This window comes from Dryobates pubescens, chromosome 29 (genome assembly GCF_014839835.1).
Source record: "Dryobates pubescens isolate bDryPub1 chromosome 29, bDryPub1.pri, whole genome shotgun sequence".
NCBI classification, from domain to species: domain Eukaryota; kingdom Metazoa; phylum Chordata; class Aves; order Piciformes; family Picidae; genus Dryobates; species Dryobates pubescens.
Genome location: NC_071640.1, coordinates 9,291,929 through 9,314,731, shown reverse-complemented (window position 1 = coordinate 9,314,731; position 22,803 = coordinate 9,291,929). Strand labels below are relative to the sequence as shown.

At 52.1% G+C, this 22,803-nt stretch overlaps 2 protein-coding genes across 2 annotated transcripts in view; one reads left to right on the top strand and one right to left on the bottom strand.

Annotated features, from left to right (window-relative positions):
* Positions 1–22,803, bottom strand: part of ASTN2 (astrotactin 2) — a 423,548-nt gene that overhangs the window by 103,608 nt on the left and 297,137 nt on the right. The window contains exon 17 of the mRNA XM_054174585.1: positions 7,186–7,451. Within this exon, the coding sequence (XP_054030560.1) occupies positions 7,186–7,451 (266 nt within the window). The remainder of the gene's footprint in view (positions 1–7,185; positions 7,452–22,803) is intronic.
* Positions 17,929–21,024, top strand: TRIM32 (tripartite motif containing 32). The gene is given in 3 exon segments (XM_054174587.1): positions 17,929–18,006; positions 18,008–18,045; positions 18,846–21,024. Coding segments are annotated over 3 exon segments (2,076 nt in total). The 5' UTR covers positions 17,929–17,973; the 3' UTR covers positions 20,851–21,024.

Sequence of the window (22,803 nt, the reverse complement as noted above, 5' to 3'; positions counted from 1 at the left end):
TTAAAAGTATCCAAATTGTATTGTTTCCTTGTGAGTCAGCCCATTTAGTTTATGTCCTTCAGTGCCAGAGGGGAAATTTATGAGATGAGAAACTGGCTCGAAACGTTTATTTTCTAGATGACGAGTCATGCCATTAGATATATAGCATTATGAATCATAGCAACAGCATCTAATTTGCTCTTAAAGGTATAATAGGTCTGACTCCCCACACCCATGCACACACATCTACGGGATTGATGGTTCCCCCTTAGGATGGCTAGTTCATTTGTTTTGACACCAGCAAGACTTAGAGGACCATAAAGCCCCATCTTACCATAACTTAAGCCTATTCATAAAGAAAATATTAGGGAAACGAATGATCAGCTAAGCACATTCATCCCACACTCGATTGCATATGGATCTTTCTCCTGTTGTTATTTGTGCTCAAGGGGAGGCCATTTGGCCCCAGTTTATGGCTTAGACACTCTGCAACAGAATACAGAAGAACATTTCCTTTGTCCTCTGTTAGACCTGGCTGATGGAGGGGGAAAACATTAAGTTGTTTCTGACCCTGGGTTTTTCTGCTGCCATCCCCAGAGAGGAAAATCCTAGGCCATGAAGAAACCTTTCCGATCGGCATTTCCAGAGGGGCCTTGACAGGCTGGAGAGGTGGGCACAAGCCAGCCTCATGAGGTTCAACAAGACCAAGGGCAGGGTCCTGCATCTGGGTCGAGGCAATCCCAGGCACAAATCCAGGCTGGGCAGTGGCTGGCTGGAAAGCAGCCCTAAGGAGAGGAGACTTGGGGGTGCAGGGGGAGGAGAAGCTCTCCAGGAGCTCTCAGTGTGCACTTGCAGCCCAGAAAGCCAACCAGAGCCTGGGCTGCAGCAAGAGAAGTGTGGCCAGCAGGGCAAGGGAGGGGATTCTCCCCCTCTGCTCAGCTCTGGTGAGACCCCACCTGGAGTACTGCCTCCAGTTCTGGAGCCCCTATTACAAGAGGGATCTGGAGGTGCTGGAAGGTGTCCAGAGAAGGGCCACAAGGATGAGCAGAGGCCTGGAGCACCTCTCCTGTGAGGATAGACTGAAGGAGTTGGGGCTGTTCAGTCTGGAGAAAAGAAGCCTCTGAGGTGACCTTATTGTGACCTTCCAGTATCTGAAGGGGGCTACAAGAAGGCTGGGGAGGGACTTCTTAGGATCTCAGGTAGTGATAGGACTAGGGGGAATGGAATGAAGCTGGAGGTGGGGAGATGCAGACTGGACGTGAGGAAGTTCTTCCCCATGAGAGTGGTGAAGCCCTGGAATGGGCTGACCAGGGAGGTGGTTGAGGCCCCATCCCTGGAGGTGTTTAAGCCCAGGCTGGATGAGGCTCTGGCCAGCCTGATCTACTGTGGGGTGTCCCTGCCCATGGCAGGAGGGTTGGAACTAGATGATCCTTGTGGTCCCTTCCAACCCTGACTATACTACGATACTATTTGCAACACAGGGGCTGGTGTTTCCAGGTGGGGTACTGGAAGGGCATGTGCTGGGTGCTTGCTCTCATTTGTGGATTCCAACGTGCTTGCCCACGTTTGTTCTGGCTGCATTTTAGCTTTGGTGGTCGAAAAAGAAATCATAGCATCATAGAATGAAGGCTGGCCTCTTAGTTGTGAACGTCTGGTCTTCTCCATGGCTGACAGGGATATGAAAATCTGGCTCCATTGTTTCTTTGGGTCTAGGCTTGTTTGTGGTTGATAAGCACACCTCAGTTTCGGGGAAAAAAAACCAGTTACAGAGGAAACCCAGGGAAATGGCAAAATAACCCCAAATGAGTGTGCAGGCTGGACAGAGATATGCTGGAGACATCAGAGGTGATCTAAAAGCTGATGATATGGCACACTGTAGGTTTTGCACTAGTTTCCCAGGTCTTTGGTTGCTTTTCTTCTAAATGTAGAAGGAAGGGAAGAAGGCTGGAAGCAGACTGGGCTGTGCCAGTGAACAGGCTCAGCCCACGTCCAAGAACACAGCAGTCAATGGAGACATTCTGTCCCTTCCTCTCTGCAGGATGGAGGTGGTGCCTTCACATCAGCAACACCTTCCCTCCAGCACAGGCAGAGGAGGCAGAGGGTTGCCTGGTGAGGTACAGCTCAGTTCTGCTTACCAACAAATCCAGGCACACAGCAATGCCACCCCACGCAGAGCCTGACAAAACAGAGCCACTGACTGGAGCTCCGGGACACTGCTGACACAGCAGACTGCAGATAGCAACAGCAACACTGACTGTTCATCAAGGGAAAGAAGACAACTATGGGATGCAGGATCAGGATTTCAAAGCCTGAACAGGATGCTACCATGATTCACTGCTTCACAGATTGCCTTGGGTTGGAAAAAACACTTAAAGGTCATCTTCTCCACCCCCCCCTGCAGTGAGCAGGGGCACCTCCAACTAGATCAGGCTGCCCAGGGCCACATAAAGTTTGATTTTGAATGATGGTAAGGTGGCTGGAGTAAGAGTTTTCTGTGCCCTTACTCAGAGCTCTTCACGGCACAGAAATGTTGCTCCTTAGTCTAGACATCTCTGGGAGGAGAGAAAAAAAGCAAGGGGAGGAAAACTAAGGATTTCCCAGGCCAGAGACTCTTTCCAGGATCATGCAGTTCACGTCTGAAAGTCTGCTCCAGGTTCACAGCAAAAGAGGATGAAGTTTCTCTACTGCTGTTGGCAGGTGATCTCATCCTGTGCTGCTCACACCCTCCTGCCTCCGGCTGCCTGGCCCTGGGGAGAGGGATCACCAGCACCTCATCCTGGGAAGGCACAGCAGACTTTGCCAGAAAGGTCAGGGTGCTGGAAGGGACCCAGGGTGGGCAGCATCCTGGTTTCCATTATTTATGGGACCCAAGGGAGCAGCAGAAGACACGGCAAAAACCTGGCAGCAGGGGAAATCAGCAGGCTTGGCGCTGCAGGAGCCTCTGTCCCGTCCCGTCCCGCGGAGCCGGCTCCGCTCTCACACCTCGGCACACAGCTCCCCATCCAGCACTGGGGCTGCTACAATGGGGCCATTCTTCTCCTGCTCAGCTGGTGGGACGTGGGCTGGAGCTGCAGCAGGATGCTCCATAGCAGGAAAAGGAGGACGAGGGCCAGCTAGCAGATAGTAAAACAAAACAAACTCAAGCAAAAACCAAACCCACCCCAGAGCAGAACACAACATGCACCTCAGCGCTACAAACGCTGCCCATGCTTGTCCTGGCTCCTTTTCAGCTTGGGTGGTGGAAAAAGAAATCATTGATTCATAGAATGGCTTGAGTTGGAAGGGACCTTAAAGATCATCCAGTTCCAAACCCCCTGCCGTGGGCACAGACACCTCCCTCTAGACCAGGCTGCTCAAGACCTCATCCAGCCTGGTCTTAAACACTTTCAGGGATGAGGAATCCTCAATGTCTCTGGGCAACCTGTTCCAGTGTCTCTCCACCAGTGCTTCTTCACAGTGTCCAGCTTTCTAGTGTCTATTCACACACACAGGCAGTGAAGCAGCTCTGGCTCAGAGCCCTCCCAGGGTCCCAGCCCCACACCAGGCTCCTGCTGAGGCTTGTGGGGCCAGCAGTGAGGGGGGGATGCCCCCCAGCAAGGCTGCACACTGCAGGCTGGCTTAGGTGTGCTGCAAGCAAATGCTGCAATGACTCAATTTTCAAATTAAATCAAGGTCCTTGGGGCCTTCTAAAAATCCAGGTTCCACATCCATTTGTCTCCTTAAATACAAACAACAGGGGTTTGAGGCCATTTCCCACCAGGAGTGAGGCTGATCTCTCCTGCCCCCCTTCCCTGAGCCCCCCTCCCCACACCGCCCTCCAAGCTCTTCTGCAGCTGGCTGAGCTGCTCCACGGGAGTGGCTTTCTCCTTGCTTTGGGTGTTTGGGGGCGAAATAAACAGACCACAAACAGGAGGGACCATGCTGCTGAAGATGCCTGCCCCTTTCCTCTCCACTGTTGGCCATGGCTGCCCCATGGCTCTGGTCATGCACACCCCCACCAAAGCACTCCTGGGTGCACCAAAGGTTCCTGGTCCTGGTGCTGTTTCCACATATTTGCTTCCACAAATCCATAGTTTGCTTTGCACACAGGAAGGAAAAGAGGGGCCATCAATAACTGGCAGTGCCCTGCTTCACTGTCTGTCCCTGCTTCCGGGAGGAGAAGTGATGCTTGAGCAGGACTGAGACAGATCAAAGCCCTGCTGATCACACACTGAGAGCATCCTTAGGCTCACAGCACAAATGCCTCCACACAAATGCTCCCTCGGCAGCAAAAGGCAAAACCTGACTCCTGGAGCACATCCAAATTTCAAGCTCTTGCTTCCAAGCAAGAAGAAATCCTCATTCTAAATGACATGGAAATAAAAGAGTTTTCCAACCAAATTCACCTAATCTCCCTCTCAGAAATGGTCACTCTGAGCTGACCTCAAACATGCACGCATAGAAAAATCACAAATGAGCCTGAGGCAGACACCCAGCATGGAAACTTCAGCACTTAGAGCCTGGCAAGGTCACCAGCAGCCCATAACATGGCCTTGAACCATGTGCTAACTGTCAAGGTGCCTGACTCACTGTGCTGAGGCAGAGGGAAAGACAAGCCCACCGGAAACACCACACAAAGGGAAGTGGGAGAAATGTCTTTCTCTGTGTCCTGCCTCATCTCTGCTGCTATATGAGAAGCTCTCAGCAAACTCTAGAGACACAGAATCACAGGATCATGGAATTGTGCTGTTTGGACAAGCCCTCTAAGATCATCAAGTCCAACCATTGCCCCAACACCACCATGGCCACCAAACCAAGCCACAAAGTGTCATGTCCACAAGTGTTTTGAACATCTCTAGGCATGGTGACTCCAGCACATCCTCAGGCAGCCTGCTCCAATGCCTCACTACTCTTTCAGTAAAGAAATGCTTCCTAACATCCAACCACCCGGATGCAAGTTGAGGCCATTTCCTCTCACCCTTGGTATAACTCCTTGCTAATTCCTTGGGATAAGAGACTGACCCCCACCTTGCCCCAACCTCCTTTCAAGGAGTTGTAGAGAGTGAGGAGGTCTCCTCCTCTTCTCCAGATTAAACAGGCCCCTCAGCCACTCCTCACCAGCCCTGCTCTCCAGACCCTTCAACAGATTCATTGCCCTTCTCTGGTCCCACTCCGGCACCTCAGTATCCTTCTTGGAGTGAGGGCTCAGCACTCAAGGTGCAGCCTCACCAGTGCTGAGCACAGGGGAACAATCACTGCTCTGGTCCTGCTGGCCACACTATTGCTGATACAGAAATAGTTGCTCACTGCCAGCTTCTGGTGTGCTGTTGCACCTGCTCCAGCAGTATCCTTCATCCCACAGCCACCCAAATCTCTCACTCTGCCACCTCTAACTCCAGGACTGCTGACAGAGAGCACTCTGGGGTGAAGGTGAGCAGACTTACACACAGATAGGCTCCCCAGGGATGTTCCTCCACCTCTAGGTGAGCAGGTGGAAGGAGAAGAAGGAGGAAGGATGCATTGAAGGCAGCCCTCTGGAAGACATCTGGAGCTTCTCTTGCTTGGTTGCTTCTTTGTGGGGTTTGTTGTTTGTGTGTTTGTTTGGTGGTTTTCCCAGCATCTCAGCAGAAAGCACAATGTGGGCTCTCCTCCAGCTGCAGCTGATGGGGCCAGCTCTCTGCATGAGCCAGGGGAGGGAGAGAAGGAGGGAGGGATGGAGGCTGCTGCTGGTGAAACAGGCTCCAGCTCTACAGGACAAGAAGGCACCCCAAGTGATCTTGGCAGGGAAGGGAGCATTGGCACAGCTGGGGGGACAAGTAAGAAGGAGGAAGGGACCTTGCAGGCAGGGCCAGAGAAGCAGGGTGGCATTGTCATCTGGGTGCTGGGCAAGGAAGGGGAGTCAGTGGCGAGATGGGCCCATAGAGATCCCTCAGATCCTGCTGGGCTCTGCTTGCATTCACTGTTACCCCTTTCCTGCTGGCTAATCCACCCCTGCTGCCCCAAAGGAACTATCTTCCTGCAGATTGCTGCTGGGAAGTATTCTTTTTTTCCCAAAGGGAACCAACTCTCTCCACTGCTCTCCCTGCACCTGTAATGCCTCAGCCCAGCACTACCTTGGACAAGCTGAAAGTGGCAGCCCAATGCCTACACAGAACTGCCCAGCAGGTAGAGTAGGCATGGCTGGGGAAATGAAGAGTGAGAAAATAGTGGGATCTGCAAAGACAGAGGAACCAAAGCATGTAAGTCAGGCACAGCTGCATGGAAGAACCAGGAAGGTTGATAAATAGGAAAGCAGGAGCAAGAGCAAGAGGTAGACAAGGAGGGACAGTCCTCATAAGGAAGGAATTTGGGTGCCAGGATAAGCACAGGGGCTCTTTTGGCTGTGGATCTGGGCACCATTCCTAGTGGCCACATTGCCTGTGGGTGAAGCATCATTCCTAGTGGCCACACCTCCATATGCTAGGATTGCCTCCTGCCCTGCAGCCTTCTGTGTCCCACCCACAGCTGCTGCTTGGTGGCTCGCTCCAGGCACCTTAATCCAGTGCAGGCTCAGTGCTCACAGGTGATTTTAAGGAGGTCTGTCATTTTTCAGGGCTTGAGATTGAGGTTAGGGGGCTGTGGAGGGGGGTGGTGGCAGCAGTGGACTGAGAAAGTGGGAAATCATTCTCCAGAGGATTAACACTGAAGTTATTGAAGGAGGTGGAGGAGCCCAGCTCCGGAGCAGGGTGACCTCCAGCTTGGCTGGTTCCTCCTGGAGTAACAGTGACCTCCTGTGGCTATGATATTGGACCCAAAGGGCTGGCTAGACCCTTGCCCTGCACTTTGCAAAGCCATGCTGGAGGGTTTGGGCCACCCCTTGCACAGCTAGGGCTGAGATCTGAGTGACAGACTGATCTGATGCCTGCCTCCTCAGACTCCTCTGCAAGACACATCCTGCACACCAGTGTCTGCTGTGGGTGAACACCAGGAATGACCACGGTCCTGGCTGCTTATGGCTGTGCCTTCACCATCCTGAGGGCAAAGAGACACAGGTCTATGAGGGCTGCAGGTGGTGGGCAGCAAGATCTGCCAGCTCCACTGCCAACACCATCCTGAAGCATTCCCCACACACACAGAAGCACTGCCCTGTGCTGGGGAACATTTATCCAGAGACTGAGGAAGATAGACTTGAGAGGTGACTAAGGTAGGACCAGAGTGGTGGAGCTGGCCCATCAGTGGCTCACTCACCTCTCTGGTATCGTTGTCCTGGATCAGAGCATACAGAGGCACCACTCTGTTGATCTCCAGCAGAACTGGCGTGGGGCTGAGCTGCTCCTTGCCGGGGCGCCGGCACAAGTGGCAGGTGGATGGGCAGCGCCCCTTCTCCTCGCAGTGAATCTCCACACCTGAGATCAGGTGGTCATCAGACAGCATCTGTGCTGTCAGCAGGCCTGACAGGTAGGTGATGAAGGGCATGGATTTCAACTCCTTCTTGTTCCCAAGCTCAGTTGTTTCTGGTTTAGGGAGAGAGAAGGAAGCAAACAACATTGAATGAATCTCAGCACAACCATCTTCCCAAACCCAGCCTTTGCTGCAGCCAGCATAAATGCAGCTGCTGAAAGTGTAGCCCAGGTGGGAGCAGGGAACTAGAAAGGTCACAGACAGAAGGAGAAAAACAGGACTTGGGATTGGGCAGAAAGTGTGAGCATTTCCAGACAAGCACTTCTAGAGTGACAGGACTGATTGTGTTCTCCTTCTTCTCTTTTGTAACTTGCAGATTCATTTTCTGCCCTTTGACATGAAACAAAACCACCCAAGTCTATCTACCCTGCCAAAGAGAAACCTCTCCACAGGGACCAGGTCAAAGAGCTGAGTGCCCTCACCCCCGCCCCAACGCCAGCCCTCTCTAGTCCCTGTGGTCCTCAGCTGTCTCTTTTGGTTGACAAATTATCCAAGGAACTGAGACAGGCTCAAAGGAGGCTGCAAAGAGCCTGCACTGCGGGATGAAGCCCCTGGCAGAGGGGGTAAGTGGGTGCCGGAACAAACTCACTGCACAGGGACTAGATGAAGATGTTACAAAACCAAACTGTCAGCACTCTGCTCTCAGGAAATATTCAGGCCTTTGAAACCCATTGTGAAACTTCCTGGTGGTCCTAACCACAAGGCAATAAACCCACAGAGCCAAACATTGTTGTGCCTTGATCCAAACACTGGCTGTGGACAAGGGAAGTATCACACCTGGTGATGCCCTGAACAAAGGAGACGGGATTCCCATCCTTGTCCTGTACTCTTCTAGTTAAACTCTTTATCTACAGACACTTCTCATGGCTTGGCCCAAGAAGGAAGGCTCAACTTTCATAATCTGGTGGTAGACTTAACAGAAGTAAAGCCTGTCTCCATTCTGTGCCCAAATGAGGTTTGCAGCACCATGAGCTGGATGGTTGGTGCCTCCAGCACAAACTTCACAGAATCACAGAGTTACAGAATGCCAGGTTGGAAGGGATCCCAAGGATCATCTGGTCCAACTTTTCTAGGTGATAGTGTAGCTGAAATGAGCTGGTCCAGCACCCTGTCACGCTGAGTTTTAAAACTGTCCAATGTAGGGGAATCCACTGCCTCCCTTGGGAGATGATTTCAACGTCCAACTGTTCCTCATGGTGAAAAATTTTCTTCTGGAGTCTCCCAGAAGAACTTCCCGGTCCCAAGAAGGGAGCTGTGGAGGAATAAGGATTATCTCAATGCCCTTGGCTTGCAGTGACATGCAGCTGATCTGGCAAGGCACTAGTCAATTAGAAATACAAGTAAACACAGTATTCACTCATGACTCCCGACGCCCTCCAGGCTCGGACAGCCCTTCCCTGCTGTCTAGCTGTCAGGAAACACTTCTGTGTGCAGGATCAAAGCTGTCGTGGGAAGAGCAAGCAAATTCCAGCCAACACATCTTTCAGTGGAATATAAGGGGGGGACCATTGCTCAGATTAATTAAAACAAGGCTGGGAGGAGATATCTCAACATCTAGGGAGACACCGCTGTGCACAGACACGGAAAATGAGAGTTGGAGCTGGTTCTTGGAGAGATTGTTTTCTAGAAGAGCAGCTCCAGGCAACTTCAAGCCTTGTAAGGAAAAGCCATGAAACCATGATGAGCTGGGTATCTCAGAAAGAGGGAAGCTACAAAGTGATACCATGAGGCTCTCCTTGCTGCTGAATAAGAGTAACACTTAAAACCATTGCTACTAAATCACATGTAGAAGAGAAAGGAGATGACAATGACCCTTCTGGGCTGTGAACCTTCTTCACCAGAGCTGAAGCAGTGATTTCAGAAATCCTCCTAGGGAAGGAAGTTGTGGAGCCTTGCATTAAGGGAGAAGATGAAGAGAGGTGAAGAGAAAGTGGATTCAGCTATCTCGTGATTTTACAACAGCACATCATGCCTTCCTTTCTCAGCTATTGGTCTTCTAGCCAAGAATTACAGGCCACTAGCATCAGGTGTCTGGATGTGTCCTTAACTCAGGCTATGGCTTAGCCTAAGCTTAGCTAAGGCTGGTCTGGAGATCTGGCACACAGCTTCAAGCCTTTCTAAAAGGCTTACTGAAAACCATTGTGCAAACTGAACCTAGGGATTTCCACCAACACCTGGAAGAAGACCTGGAGACAGCCCAGGTTGGGTGGGTGGCATGGTCCAGCTGCTAGACCACCTCTCTAAGTGAGGGTTCCTCCTTTTTCCTGAAGGAAATCCAGATAGAATCACAGAACCACCTGGCTGGAAAGTTCAGCCATGACCTAACATCCTCCTGTACAGAACTGTTACATCACACCTCTAACAAATGATGGAGCAAAGTCCTTCCAGGAGTAGCAGACATCAAAGGGAGCTGCACAGGATAAAGCACAGAGGTCTGCAAACAAAGTAGGGTAGAAGACTGTGGGTAGCACAGCTCCACTTCCACAGAAGCCATGAAGATTGGTGACTCATGGTAGCCTTGTCAGCAGAGCAGGCTTCATAGGTAAGGTGGAAAAAGCTGTTTGCATTTAATCTTCTTCAGAAGAGTTGAAGCTCCAGTTGCCCTGGGGAAAGGATTGCTTTGCAGACTGGCTTCCTGGGGAGGTTAAGGGGTTACTGCAGCTGAGCTCACTGGGTCAGCGTGCTGGCAAGAGATCCATGACATCTCCTTGTGCCAAAAAGGCTCTGGGTACAACTCCAAAGTGGGAAAATAAAATAGGACATGGCTCAGCAGAGGGAGACAAGCCTCACTGCCAAATTACCAGCTCTCATCCAGATGAGCACTTGGAAGTCATCAGCACTGGATAGCAATTTCTGGTAGCTTTTGTGGAATGAGGTTTGGGGGCTTAAGTACAGTCCTAACAAAATAGTCATCCCATTTCTGCTATTAAAGCCTATCTGGGAGTGCCAGCTGCACACCTTGCTTGTAAGCCAGCTCCTCCAGAGCTGGGGAGAGGCAGTGAAGAGGAACTGCAGCTCCTCATCTGCTTGTTTAAGGAGCAGAAAGCATCAGCTCCAGGTGTCTCATCCCTGGAAAGCTGGTGATTTCCTTGACAGAGAACGTGCTTCCCCATCTTCCCACCCACAACAAGCCACTACTCACAACGTCTCACAGAGGAATTAATCAGATCTGAGAGGTATTTTCCCCTCAAACATATTATTTTGTTCCTGGACCTGCCTTTGCAACTGTAGCCCAGGAAGAAGGCATCGGGGTCCCTCTATCTCACTCTCTCCTACCTCTGAGATGAGTTTTTGTTATCTGCTTAGGGAGACTAGGGGCCAGCCCACTCTCCCCATGGAAAACCTGACAGTGAACTAGAGAAACCTCCCAAGTTCCTGGAAACTCAGTCTGGCTTCTACTACCAGGTCAGTGTACAGTGTTTGTCAGTGCTGAGCCCCAGCTGACTGGCTGCATCTAGAAGGAAAACAGGAGCAGCCCAACCCTGTTCCTGAGAAGTCAAAGGACTCGGAGAGAATCGAAACCAGCTCCTGCAACATATCACTGCAATGCCACCTCCAGCTGCCTGTGAAGCCAACAGAAATGCTCCTGTTGTCCTCACTGCGGGCTGGGTCCAGTGCAGAGTATGTAAGCCCAGCTCTAGCATTCACATCCACATTGCATGAGCCCCTTGCAGAATGGGACAACCTCACAGGGCACCCAGGTTGCTCTGGCAAAGCCTCTGCTTCACTCCGAGGGTACTTCAAGGATCCTGTTCTGGCAGGAGGCTGAGGTTTGGCTGCTGGGGCTGCAGCAGCAGCAGCAGCAGTGAGGACAGGATTCCTTATCAGCCCCGACATCTGCACACGCTTTCCCTGCCGCCGCTGGCAACTCATTGGGGTCCTGGCAGCATCTGCTTGGAAGCAGAGCGCCGCGGATGTGGTTAGACGCATCAGGGCAACTTGTGAGAGCTATTAGTTTGTTTGTTTGCTTGAAATATGAATTTAAACCCAAACCAACAACACAACAAGATGAATACAACAACAGCCCTCCGCCAAGCACCAAGCCTTGCGTAAGAACGGGAGGAGGAGCAGCGCAGTGTGCAGAGGTACCGCTCGCCTCGTGGGGTGCCTGGCTCTGGCTCCCAGCTCCACCAGGATTTAATAACTCCACAGCATGAGGGGACTGCTGGCACGGCTTGCAGAGGTCCCTGCTCAGGATGTGGCAGTTGCAGATGTGGGGAGGCGCTTCCAGCGTTATCAGCAGCACCTCCTAGTGCTTGGACAAGAGGGAAGCTTGGTAACAACGTTAACTGTAATGAAAGCATCATACCTAATTCTTTTGCATTGGAGTTTTGACTTGGGAACTCACAGGAGATGAGGGGTTTGTGAGTGGTCCAGCATTTTATACAGCATCTCTTCCAAGAGATCCCAACTCATTCCAAAACTGGGAATCACTCCACTTGCCACAAGAATGTAACAACATCAGGGGTAGGATGTGGTAGCTCTTCAACAGCAGAAATGCGTGGAACGAGGAGAGAAGGCGGCTCTCCTGCTGAAGCTATAGAGGGAATGTCAGGAACAGACCCAGGTCAGGAGCAGACCCAGGCAGGGATTCTTCCAGGCTCAGCAGGTTAACGCCACCACCACCAACCAGCTGCTCAGTGGGGCCTAATTTAGGACCAGGGTTTTGCATTTGATGCAGGGAAGAGGCAATTCTGGTCCACCTCCCCTTTATATCACCCTCTAGGTGAACAGACCTAATGCCACCATGGGCAGGACAGAGGGGATTTACAGCCACTACTCATCTTCTGGCATAGGCTGCCCCTTTATTACTTGGTGGAATAATACCCTATTTGTTGGTAAATCCACTGAAAGGGAGTCAGAAAGAAAATCAATAGTTGTGTTTGCCTGAGAATTTCTCTTGCAGTAAGATATTGTCAGTGTGGTAACCAGCAGGTCTGTGAAGAGCCTGGACAGATTTAATGCTGCCCACTGTTAGTGATGGGCAAACACTGCTTGGGGCTGTGAGGAAAATGTGAGTGCAATGGCCAGAGGAGCCCTGCGTGCAGTAAGTGCAGTGCCAGCCCCTGCTACTGCCCAGGAAATGCAATACCAGCAGCAGCTCTGGCTGGCTGGGCCAAACCACCAAGAATCCGGCAAGGCTGATGTCCCTGGGGCTCCCATCTGGGCAAGGATAGGGAAGGGCTCACCCAGGAACTGCCACCTGCCTTTTGGGGAACACAGCTACCCCCTGGCATGGGTAAAGACACATTCTTATGAGGAAGAGCTGGGGGAACTGGGGTTGTTTGGCCTGGAGAAAAGGAGGCTGGGGCTGCTCCCTGAAAGGAGGCTGGAGTGAGGTGGGGATAGGTCTCTTCTCCCTAGTATCAAGTGATAGAATGAGAAGAAATGGCCTCAGCTTATCCCAGGGGAGGTTTAAGTTGGACATGAGAAACAGTATCTACCCCAAGAGGGTTGTCAAGCCCTAGCACAGGCAGCCCAGGGCAGTGGTGGAGTCCCTATCCCTGGAGGGGTTTCAAAGCCCTGTAGGTGTGGTGCTGGGAGTCATAGTTCGGTGGTGCCCTGGCAGTGCTGGGTTACTGGCTGGACTCGATGATCTCAAAGGTCTCTCCCAGCCTGAAAGATTTGAGGGCTCTATGCATCCTGTCAGGGAGGTATGAAGCGTATGAGAGCAGACCCACAGAAGGCTGCAAGCTGGGCTGTGCAAACTCGCAAGCGCACACCCGTGGGACACCTCCGTCGAGCCCCTGAACAGCTGGTGGGGCACCGTGGGGCCCTGTCACGGGTGGCTGCGGGGCAGTTGTGGGCAGTGCGGTCCGTGAGGACCTGCTGCCCTCTCGTGGCACCGCGGGAGGATGGCTCTCGGGCTTCAGATCCCAACACTGCTCACTCTTGCGGTCACCCCGCAGCCCTCCACTGGCACCTCAACCTTCGGGGAGCCTCACGCCTCAGAACGACGAATCCGGCAGCCCAAATGTGCAACACCCTTGAGTGCCAGCACCTGGTGATTTCCTGAATGCAATGCTTTGTGACCCCTTTTCTCCCCCCAGTGCTTGCCTCCCTTTCTCCAAGTCCCCATGGCACCACAGGGACCCCCTCAAATCGCTGCTGCCGCCCCCACCCCGGGGCTGCTGTGCAGGGCTTCACGTAGGCAGTTGGCTCTCTCCCTGCTCCAAAGAATTTGCATGTTCGTTGCCCATGGGATGGTGGCGATCTACCCAGCCCTGCTGGCTAGCTGGCTACCAGAGGTCAGGAGCACTGGTGCCCCAGGCTGAACAGTCTCCCTGCTCTTCCCTGGTATGGCACAGGGTCCCCATACTGACATGCTGGGTAACATCGTTGACTCATTGTTATCACCTCTAACCAAACCCAGAGAGTCCTTTGTTTTCTCCTCAGCATGCACTGGACGTTTATTTCCTCATTCCTACTATAAGTTTTCCTCACACTGTTCACTTTCAGGTGTGGGTGCTCACACAAAATCTGCCAGACCACCCTGCTTCAGTGCTGATGTCCACCCTTTATTCATTGGCAGGGGGGAGGCATTTCCATGGTGATGCCAGGAAGCAGGAAAGAACCCAGCACCCCCTCCCCAGGTAGATCAGTACCCCCAGAGAATTGCTGGTGCTTTGGTGGGGGATGCTCTGCCGGGGTGTTCTGCTCAGAGCCTGAAGCACAGCATGAAACAGGAGACTGTAAACCTCACTCATTTTATTTTGCAACCCTAGCCAGGGTGACATCTGCTGCTCATGTCGCTGATCTCTCCTGCTCCAGATCACTGCTCAGAAGGAGGTTCTCTCCAACTGAACTATTCTGTTCTAAACAGAAACACACAGAAGACACCAAAACCTGAAGGTGGCAAGAATTACTGCATTATGCTAGTGCTTTCTTCAGTGTTGGCTGGTAGCTGCTGGAGTGGGTGAGCAAACAGAGCTGGAAATGTGCTGCAGCTTTTGCTGCAAGGTCTGGGTAGAGCCCCGCAGCTGCTGGCACAGTGCTGGCTGTGCTCCTCTCCTGCCTGGGCACACAGGCAGAGAGGACATGCACAGGGTTAAGGGAAATGGCTAAACCCAGGGCTTGCCTCCTCCTCTGGCAGAGAACTCTGAGCTTCTGGACCTGGACATCAGCCCTCGAGCAGGGCTGGCTGTGGGATACTGCTTAGATGCCACCGGGACCAGCAGTGCTTCCAGGAGCACCAGAGCCATGGCACTGCTGGTGTGTGAAGGACACAGCCCAGAGCTGGGCTTCTCCCTGCTCCCACAAAGTCCAAGCCTCAGCATTTCCTGATCTGCTGTGCAGCCCCATGTCACAGTAAAACCTGTCTCAGACATCATTAAAGCAGTGAAAGCTGAGCTGGAACAGGACCCATGTTACTGATGACCCTTGCACCACCACAACCTCAAGAAACATGAAGGCAGAACAGAACCAAGGTCCCGTGGCTAGCTCCCGCCTCCAGCTACTGCTGCCAGCCTGCAGGCAGCATGAGAGCCTTCTGACAGGCAGTGAGGTCAGAAATGAAGGCTGAAGGGATGAGGAGGAGGAGGGGGAGGAGGGAAGAGACAGAAGGGAAATGACTGATTCTGTGATTAATGACTCCAGTCATTAGCTCTGTGCGGGTGTAATGAAGATGCCATCCTTTGCTACCTCCCAGGCGTGAGCAGATGAGTCAAATGACCGGACAATACAACCTCTCCTCTGATGGAGGGCAAACCCCATAACCACTCAATTTTCCATTAGCAGATGATTCCTGATTATGCCTTGGTACCTACACCGGTCGGTGGTCACCAGTGCCAGGATCGGGGCGACTGTGGGGAAGGAATTGATACGAGCGGGATGTGCCCTGAGCGAGCGCTTGCATAAGCAGCTGCAGCTGGCTATCCATTCACTGCCGGCACTGATGCGCAGCACCCAATCAACTGATTGCATTTGCTATTCTCTACCTAAAAATAGTACTTTTTGCTCTGGGAGTCCACGGGCTGCTCCAACTCGTTGATGAAACGGACTCGGAAAGCTAAATTTTCAATAGGCGGGGCAAACCCCGACGTTCAGGATGCCAGCCGAGGGGAGGGCGAGCAGGAGGGAAGGGGCTGCCCGGCTGTGTGGGAAAGGGCACGGAGCCACCCGCGTGTGACAGAACTGCACGCAGTGAAACAAAAGCCATAAAGAAAACATCTCTGGTGACCTTACCCCCTTCCCCCCACCCCATCACTTTTAACTTGCCCTGACAGAAACAGTCGCATCACGAGCGCCGAGGATGGAGCCGGAGCCTGGCCGACCTGGGCGCTCTCTGCGCGGGCACCTGCCTGCTCCATCCCCCCTGCGGCGGCAGGCCCGGGACCAAGCTGCGGGCTCACTGCCTTTCGCCACCGGGTGGAAAGGGACCCTCACCCACCACAGCTTCTCCTGCTTTCTGCTCCCGAGCGACCGCTGAGGAGCTCACAACCCCAATGTCAGCCCTCCCCTGCCCTCCCCTCCCGACACTCCATTTCCCGGCAGGCTCCGCGGCGCGGCGCACACACGTCACGGTGGCGCGGCGGCGCGGGGCATGCTGGGCAGCGGCGCGCGGCCCGGGAGCGGCAGGGCAGGTAGGGCGCATCCCGGGCCCCGCCGCCGCCGCGCCCCCTGGCGGCGGGGCGGCGGCGGGCGGGAACCCCTTCAAACACAAACCGAGCTGCGGGCACGGGGCGGCCTCGGCGGGGCGGGGAGGGAGCGGCCGGGCCGGGCTGGGCCGGGATCGGGGAGGGTCGGGCAGCCCCGCCTGGGTCCCTGCCTCGGCACGATGCGCGCTGCGTGCCGGAGAGACGGGTCGCACCAGAGTGGGTCTGCCCCGCCGGGCACCCTCAGACCGCGGCTGGCCCGGGCCTAGCCCAGGCATTTGCTTGGCCGCGGCGTGGGGATAGTGAGGGTCGAGGTTGGGCGGGGGGTGGGGTAAGAGAAGGCTCGTTCTGCGATGCAAACGGGAGTTTGGACGGAACTGAGCGTCCTGCGGGTCTGTGCTCCCTCCCGAGAGCCCCCTTTGTGCTGCCGACCCAGGGCCAGTTCACATGGAACTGCCTCAGTGCAGGCGAGAGGCTGCAAGCGTCAGCTCCGAGCAGCCCCTCGCCAAGCCTGGGTATTGCCCTGCTGGCTTTGTAGCTTCACCGAAAGATTGCCCTGACCACTGCAGGATGAAGTCACAACACAGACTGCTCAGCTTTAGCCTGGCACTTTAACCTGTTCATGTCACAAGCTCAGAATTGCAACTGAAACTGGTTGTCTCAGCACATAGCCTGACTAAAACCAGCAGAGCAAGGAAAGAAACTACCGCAGGAATGTTGGTTTTTTCCCTCATGTAATGGAACCAAACTCCGGTAATTTACTGAGTTTTATAGCTCAGCCCTCACCTGAGGCATTCTAAACAGCCTGCCCTGCGTCAGAGGAGCTGCCTGGGGGAGGGACTGATACGCAAGGACAACTCGCTGCTAAGGAAACTTACACGAAGGCACGTCTGAGCCTGAGAGAAAGATAAAAGTGTGGCAGTGAAAACAATTCCATGTTGCTAAGGCACATTCTGATAAAAGAGAGTTTCTCATGAAAAGAATGTTGTACAAATCGTCCTTCCAAAACCTGAACCCAACTGAAAACTAAACAAAGTCTCCTCTGCCCTCGTTCCTTAGCGGAAATACTTGTTTTAAAGGTGGTGTTTTATGTAACTCTCTGGTGTATCTGGTGTCTGTGCTGCTCCCTCATCCTCTAAGCAACTCTTTTTGACCTATTTCCAAGCAAAACAGAAATAATGGATTTGATATTCTGTGTTTCATTTTAAAAAATCATTTTCAAATACAGAGGTTTTTTCATCTCTCAGAAGAAGGTTTCTGATCTATATGGCAGTGCCCAGACTTCTACCTCCCTAGCTGAGATACCTGCTAAGAATAAAGGGAAGTTTATTTGGTGTCAGTAGCAGCAAGTGCCTGGACTGTCCCTGCTCCCTGGGTGCCAGGAATGTGATACTCATCATGACACTGTTGAGCCAAGGGTCATATAGCAGCTTGGTACTTGGTGGACATTCTGCTACACCACCAAACCCCTTCCTGAAATGTGGGTTGTAAAGGAGAGTGCACTGCAGCTGATAAATGAGAATGACTTCCCTCCCCCCCCGCCCCCCCCTTCTCTCTATGAACATAAAGAACTTTTCTTCATTGCAGTTGTCTTCTTCCACTTGAGCCAACGTTAAACTGAAATACAGTGAACCTCTGTCTGCAAAGCTCCTGAGGATGGAGCAGGCAGACCCAGCAGGGAAGCGCAAGTGCTGCAAGCATGCTGCCATTACTCAGAAAAAGCTGTCTGTTCACATCCCTCTGTGACCATCTCTTCATTTTAAAGACTAACTACTTCCTCCTCCTCCTCCTCTCCCCCTAGAAGAAATGTTTTCTTCCCCATTTCCTTTAACGGCTAAGCAATGCAATAGCAAAAGTACTGAAACCCAGTCTGCTGAATAATAACTTAATGATGTGAACCCTGTTCTGTTCCTTTTGAATGGATGGCTGCTTTAGCAAGAGAACTGCTGGGATCTGCATCCCTGCTGTGAGGGATGTGAGGATGGAGAAACCTGGATTGAAGCTGAACAGCAACCCAGAGTGGTATAAAACTGAACCAGAATACAAGAATGAGGTCAACGTTTCAAGACTGAAATAAGGAGAAATTATATGTGCTTAAGCTAAGTTCAAGACTTAATAGTGAACACTTGTAGTACACATTAATGAATGTTAACTCCTTCATTGCTAATAGCTGCTAGAGCACTGCTGTGCTTAATTTGCATGCTGGAGCGTAATGCAGCATGGCAGAGGATAATGAATACCCTAGCCTGTGTGTTTGCAGTAGCTCCAGAACATTGGAAGCTGTTCATTCCTTCTAGTTTCACGTTTCTGGCATATGTGTGAAACCTTGACAATTTATTTTGGTTATCTAGAAAGGCAGAGTAAAACAACCACATTTATTTTCTTGGTCTCTGATGTCACTTCTGAAGGCAGGTCTCCAGAGGTGATATATTAATGTCCTAAAGCGTTGCACCATCTGGTTCCTCTTTTGATGCGCAGCATTCTGAATGCTCAGTTTAATCTCCTTGGGTTTCAGTAAATTATGTAAACTTGGAGGCTTGGCAGCAGGAGATGGGCACCATGAGGAGATGATTCAGTCATCAATATCTATTGGACTTCCTTATTGCTGCCATTACACTTCTTTCAGCTCTGCTTATACATTTTGCAAGTGAATAATTCATCGCACTAGGAGCTGCAAGTTAGGTTTGGATTTTGCCCACTATGACTAATCCATCCTTTCCAAACCTGGGAGAAGCTAACTGGGCTGCTTTTTTTTTCTTTGCAGGGCTAGGTGATAAATCAGAAATAAATTGCATGTATGTGTAACTGCTGGTGATGACATAAATCACATTTCCTTTTCCTCTTTCTGGACAGAATCGGAGCACCTCGGAATAGATGTGAGCGCAAGACTCTGCCACAGCTGCCCTGGAAAGCCATGGCCACCGCCCCGCACCTCAACTCGGATGCGCTCCGAGAGGTCCTGGAGTGCCCCATTTGCATGGAGTCCTTCACTGAGGAGCACCTGAGACCCAAGCTCTTGCATTGTGGGCACACCATCTGCAGGCAGTGCTTGGAGAAACTCCTGGCAAACAGCATCAATGGGATACGGTGCCCCTTTTGCAGCAAAATCACACGGATCACAAACTTAGCTCAGCTGACTGACAATCTTACTGTGCTGAAGATCATAGACACCGCTGGACTGGGGGAAGTGGTGGGTCTTCTCATGTGCAAGGTCTGTGGGAGAAGGTTGCCAAGACACTTTTGCAAGAGCTGTAGCTTGGTTTTATGTGAGCCCTGCAAGGAGACATCGCACGTGCCCCAAGGGCATAGAGTCATTGCTATCAAAGAGGCTGCCGAAGAGCGTAGGAGAGAATTTGGGACACGGCTTGCCAGACTTCGGGAGCTCATGGGTGATCTGCAGAAAAGAAAAGCATCTCTGGAGGGTGTTTCAAGGGACCTGCAATCCAGATACAAAGCGGTTCTGCAAGATTACAGCAAAGAGGAGCGCAAGATCCAGGAAGAGCTGGCCAGGTCACGCAAGTTCTTCACCACCTCTTTGTCTGAGGTGGAGAAGACAAATAATCAGGTAATGGAGGAGCAAGCTTATCTGCTGAACTTAGCAGAGGTGCGGATAATGTCTCGCTGTGACTATTTCCTTGCCAAAATAAAGCAGGGGGATATCGCCCTCTTGGAGGAGGCTGCAGATGAGGAAGAACCAGAACTGACAAACAGTCTCCCAAGGGAGCTGACTCTTCAAGAGGTTGAACTCCTTAAGGTGAGCCACGTGGGGCCGCTGCAGATTGGACAGGTGGTGAAGAAGCCCCGGACTGTTAACATGGAGGAATCACTCATGGAAACTGCAGCATCCTCATCGGCGTCGTTTCGGGAACCTGACTTGGTGCAGGAAGAGGCCAGCTGCACGCCGAATTCCTCACCAGCCAAGCCGAGGATGCCTGAAGCAGCCACCAGCATCCAGCAGTGTCACTTCATCAAGAAGATGGGCTCCAAGGGCAGCCTGCCGGGGATGTTTAACCTCCCCGTCAGCCTCCACGTCACCATGCAAGGCGAGGTGCTTGTGGCAGACCGAGGCAACTTCCGAATCCAGGTTTTCACCCGCAAGGGCTTTCTGAAGGAGATCCGCCGGAGCCCCAGCGGAATCGACAGCTTCGTGCTGAGCTTCCTTGGCGCGGACCTGCCCAATCTGACTCCGCTTTCTGTCACCATGAACTGCCACGGCCTGATAGGTGTGACCGACAGCTACGATAACTCGGTCAAGGTCTACACCATGGACGGTCACTGCGTCGCCTGTCACCGGAGCCAGCTAAGCAAGCCCTGGGGCATCGCCGCGCTGCCTTCTGGCCAGTTCGTGGTGACCGACGTGGAAGGAGGGAAGCTCTGGTGTTTCACGGTGGATCGTGGAGTGGGGGTGGTGAAGTACAGCTGCTTGTGCAGCGCGGTGCGCCCCAAGTTTGTCACCTGTGATGCTGAGGGCACCATCTACTTCACTCAAGGGCTGGGGCTGAACCTGGAGAACAGGCAGTACGAGCACCATCTGGAGGGAGGCTTTTCCATTGGCTCTGTGGGCCCTGATGGGCAGCTGGGACGCCAGATCAGCCACTTCTTCTCCGAGAATGAGGATTTCAGGTGCATCGCTGGGATGTGTGTGGATGCCAGGGGAGACCTCATTGTGGCTGACAGCAGCCGTAGGGAAATCCTGCACTTCCCTAAGGGAGGTGGCTACAATGTCTTGATCCGGGAGGGACTCACCTGTCCCGTGGGTATCGCCATTACCCCCAAAGGGCAGCTGCTGGTGCTGGACTGTTGGGATCATTGCATTAAGATCTACAGTTACCATCTGAGAAGATACTCCACCCCTTAAAGACCTGTCTTTAGGTGAAAACCCTTTTGGCAGTGGAGATTCTTCCAGCCTCATCTCAGTCTGATGGGAACCATTGTCAAGGGTTCAGGGTGATTGTGCCATAACCAAAGGGGGTTTAGCATAGAGGCTGTTGCGGTTTGTGTTTAGAAACACTATAGCTTATGTGGTGGTGGTGGTGGTGGTCTGCTTTTTCTTCCTCTTTTTCATATACATCCATACAATGCAGCATGAGGGAAAGGACCCATCCCTCTGGAGTACTGATTCCTTGCTAAATGACTGGTAACTCCATAAACCTCAACTTCTCTTACCACATCTCCTACACTGCCAGCTTCAACCATTGCATCATTCTTTGTGCCATAAACACTGAGCGACTCCTCTAAATCACCTTCCCTTGGAGGACTAGAGAGGCAGTCCTCTTCTTGCCGTGGTACTCACAAGGAACTGGGTAGCAGTTGTCTGGGCAGCTACCAGAGCATGCAATTCCTGATTGCAGCGCTGCCTACAACGCAATAGTCCTCTGAAACCACGTGGAGATGGAGCTTTACTTTCAGACTGAGGTGGGAGGGTTTGCTCTCTCTCCGTTTTCCTGGTAATCAGGAGATTGTCCCTGTCGTGCCATTTTGTCTGTTGGATGTGAAGTGAGTGCTGTGCAATCATGGGAGAGCAAGCTGAGCCAGGAAACTGCCCTCTGATGGCAACAGGGCTTTTATTACTACTGAGGGTTCTGCTAGGTAGAAATGGGGTAGAGAGGGAGGGGGCTGGAGAAAAAAAAAATATATAGTGAGGGTAAATCTACAGTTGATGTTTACTGGTTGTTTTGTTATTAAATATCCTGGAAACTGTCTTTGATGTATTCTGGAAACTGTCTTTGGAAGGTGTGTGTGGTATGTGAAGGTTCATGGGGAGGGAGGGAAAGGGTCAAGGGAGTAAAACTGGGAGATTGTAGTCAGTGAGATGAAGTGCAACGTACCCTATGTTCACCTGCACTTTACTATCCTGCATTCCAGACCATTGCCTTCAGCAATGGGTTTCCACTCATCTGCACTTCTTATGTGCAAGCTACTCACTGCTGAGATGGGGAGGGAGGGGCTGTTTCACTTTTTATCTCTGTCATACTCAGAAGCACGGGACTGTCTCGGTGCAGTTCCTCTTTTTCTTCCTCTTCTTTTTCCCCCTTGCACAGCAAAACACTACATGCCTCAGATGATTTTTTTCGTGGCACCAGCAGGCACCAGAGTTGATGTTCCTCACGGCTTTGGGCCAAACCAAGCACAAAACTGCAGCTGTGTGAACCAAGGCCCCCACAGTACTTCTCTCCTGGCTGATGTGTACCTCAGTGTGGTGCTGCTGGCCCAGAGTAGCTTATTGAAGGAGAGATGCATTTAAATAGGGCACAGTGGTAGCATGTTAATCTGCCACAGATAATAGTTACACTGCAGTGCATTTATTTGTTGCCATCAACAATGTGGTTGCAAATTTGTGGGCACGCCAGACAATATAAAAGCTGATTTTACAGTGGCTGCCATGCCACAGCAAATTGTTTTTTGCTCCTTGTGCTACATGCATGCAACAGGTGCTTTGGGTTTTTTCTTTTTAAGCTCCCATATTCTTTCCCCTAGTGAAAGAGCAAAATAAAACAGGCTTCAGAGCCTCTGCTGTTCCAGACAGTTGCCAGGGTTTGCATAAAAAGTGCTGGGGGCAGGTTTTGGTGCAGTTTTGTTGTTTGGTTATTTGTGGGGGTTTGGGTTTTGTTTGTTCTGTGGTTGGTTTGTTTGGTTGGTTTGTTTTTTTCCTATCCTCATTCTGCTCAGCCAAAGTGCTGAAGAGAACCAGCACAACAAACACCCAGCTGTGTGGTGGAGGTGCCCCTCCCCAAGGACAGCTTCTTACTTTGCTAAAATTCACTGGGAAAAGCTTGTGGAGGAGGGAACGGGAGCTCAGATGCTAGCATGG